Source organism: Oncorhynchus nerka, unplaced genomic scaffold (assembly GCF_034236695.1).
Source record: "Oncorhynchus nerka isolate Pitt River unplaced genomic scaffold, Oner_Uvic_2.0 unplaced_scaffold_6411, whole genome shotgun sequence".
Taxonomy (NCBI): domain Eukaryota; kingdom Metazoa; phylum Chordata; class Actinopteri; order Salmoniformes; family Salmonidae; genus Oncorhynchus; species Oncorhynchus nerka.
The window spans coordinates 802-3,228 of NW_027034904.1; the positions used below are offsets into that span (position 1 = coordinate 802).

The 2,427-nt window shown below is 40.1% G+C and overlaps 1 protein-coding gene across 1 annotated transcript; it reads right to left on the reverse strand.

The window, feature by feature from the left end:
• Positions 1-233: 233 nt before the first annotated feature.
• On the reverse strand, positions 234-1,972 carry LOC135566250 (uncharacterized). The gene is made up of 3 exons (XM_065014037.1): positions 1,810-1,972; positions 1,480-1,680; positions 234-610 (listed from the first exon to the last, which is right to left on the reverse strand). The coding sequence occupies exons 1-3, from the start codon at positions 1,937-1,939 to the stop codon at positions 249-251; spliced, it is 693 nt and encodes a 230-aa protein (XP_064870109.1). The 5' UTR covers positions 1,940-1,972; the 3' UTR covers positions 234-248.
• Between the last annotated feature and the right edge of the window lie 455 nt (positions 1,973-2,427).

The window sequence follows — 2,427 nt, forward strand, 5'->3', positions numbered from 1 at the left end:
CTTGGGAAAGGAAAAATTCTCACAAACAGTGATGTAAACAAATTTGTGCACATCATTTGAGAGATGTACATTTTTGGGATCATTTGGAACATTTTGAACATTTCTGGGATCTTTTATTTCAGCTCATGTAACAAGCACATTACATGTTGCATTTTTGTTCAGTATGTCCTCTTATGTGAAATAGTACATTTGGTATTTTTCCATCACATACCACAACTGTGTCTGTATGACTGCCCTTAATAAGGTAATTACTGTAATAGATGTGAGATGTGTGACAGTTTACCTGTGACAGTCAGGGAGACAGGTGAGCCAGAAAACGTATCTCCAGATGTTATGAATCTGAACCTGAACCCAGCAGAGTCACTCAATCTCAGGTCTGTGATTCTCAGGGTACAGTCACTCTCCTTATCCCCAAGGTACTCTATATGACCCTCATACCCTGGCACTGAGCTCAGATCTTCAGCCTCCTTACCAGACCATTTAGTAAACCAGAAAGCTTGTTTGATCTCATGATAACTGGGATATGTGTAAGAGCAGGATATGTCCACTGTTGACCCCTTCAAGGCACAGATACTCTGATGGGTGTAAGTCACACTCCAACACTTCTGACCTGAAATACAAAGGACAATATAATCCCTTTATATTACCAATACACATTATGTTGTTATGTTCACCTGCAAGAAAACCAAAAGTCACTCAAACAGAAGGGGGAAATACCAAAGAGTCACTAAAAAAGACCAAAATGAGACCGGTTTCTAGGAGAGGTTGTGAAAGACACTCATGGGGGTGTCCATTGAAAGTTGACTAGCAACAACAACTGGAACCAGAGACATGAGCACCCACAATATTTTAAGATAAGAAAAAAGTAAAAACCTACACCAAACGTGAAGACAGGAAACAAACCAAAAAGTGGAGAAAAACAAAAGCAGGGAAGATAAAGACTTGTTTTTCCAGAAATCAGTAAATCAAGTAAAGGTGTTGACTCTCCACATTTCTTAAACTTCATCATTTAAATATCACCTGGGCCAACAAAGGTGAAATACCTTCCCACTAACCAGATGGACAAGCGAGCACATGTATAACACATACTGACTAACGAGGAGATCCCATCTCGAAAAAATAAACTAAAAGAAGTCAACACTGTTGATTAAGTAGGAACACTAGTTTTCACCAGTTAAAATCATATGCTGTGAAAGTAACAAGGATGTGACTAGTCCCTCAGCTTTGTAGGTTTTTTTCATTGTTTAAAAAAGGAGTGCAATGTTGTACAAGCACAAAACATAATGAAAGGTATCTGGTAGAAGTAAATTCATCCATTGACTCTATTTTCATGAATTTGATTATATATCTTGAAGCCCATTCAACACTGCGTGGCAAAGCATACAGAACTAACGCAGAAGTGGACGTCACATTCACAGCAAATTCAATAATGATTGTCTGACAACCTGAAGCCACTTTTGGATAAAAGTCCACACTAACACTCTGCAGGAGAGAGGAGATCCTCATGGCCTTTTACAGCACAGGAGTAGCTGTCTGCATCACTAAAAGAGTCTGAGTCCAGTATGGAAGTATCCTCCTTCACTTTGTGTCCGTTCTTGTACCAGATGTAGGTGGGGTTGTCAGTCAGAGTACAGGTGGTGCTACAGGTCAGTGTCTTACCAGTCACCTTCACCTGAAGACCTGAAGAAAACAATATCACTGTAAATCCTTTACTGATTTATCACTCTAATACAAAGATGGAAGAAATCCTATGTTATACAGACATAAATACAAACCAATACAATTTTCCTATATTGAATGTAACTGTACCTGTGACAGACAGAGTGACTCCAGGTTTGCCAAAATATCTCCATTTCCCAGTCTGATCTGTAAATCTGAACATGTACGTAGCTGAGTCACTCTCTCTCAGGTCTGTGATTGTCAGGGTGTGTCCATTCATCTTATCACTACGGTACGTCACACGACCTTTGTAGTCTGGTCATTACTCAGACTAACAGCATACTTTTTAGTGAACCAGAAGGTTGTTGTGACTGTATAACCACTGGGATATGTGTAAGAGCAGGTCAGCTCTACTGTTGACCCCTTCAAGACACAGATACCTGAGTGGTGTAAGTCACACTCCAGCCATCCTGCCCCAGTAACACTGAAACACAGTCACACAACGGTATCAGAATTAAGACAATTAATTGGCTCACACTGATGCCTGTAGATTGAAAAACATGTCAAGCTATGAATGAGACCATACCTGTCACAGACCAGAAAAAGACCACCAACACACTTCCTGCTGTTCTCAAGGCCATTGTTGCATCTCCCACCCTGCAGTCTTAGAAATATAAACAACAACTCACTCTATAGCTGGTGAATAACTCCACCTGATACATTGAAGTAGAAACTGTAAATGGGGTACAGGGCCTCATTACTGAAAAT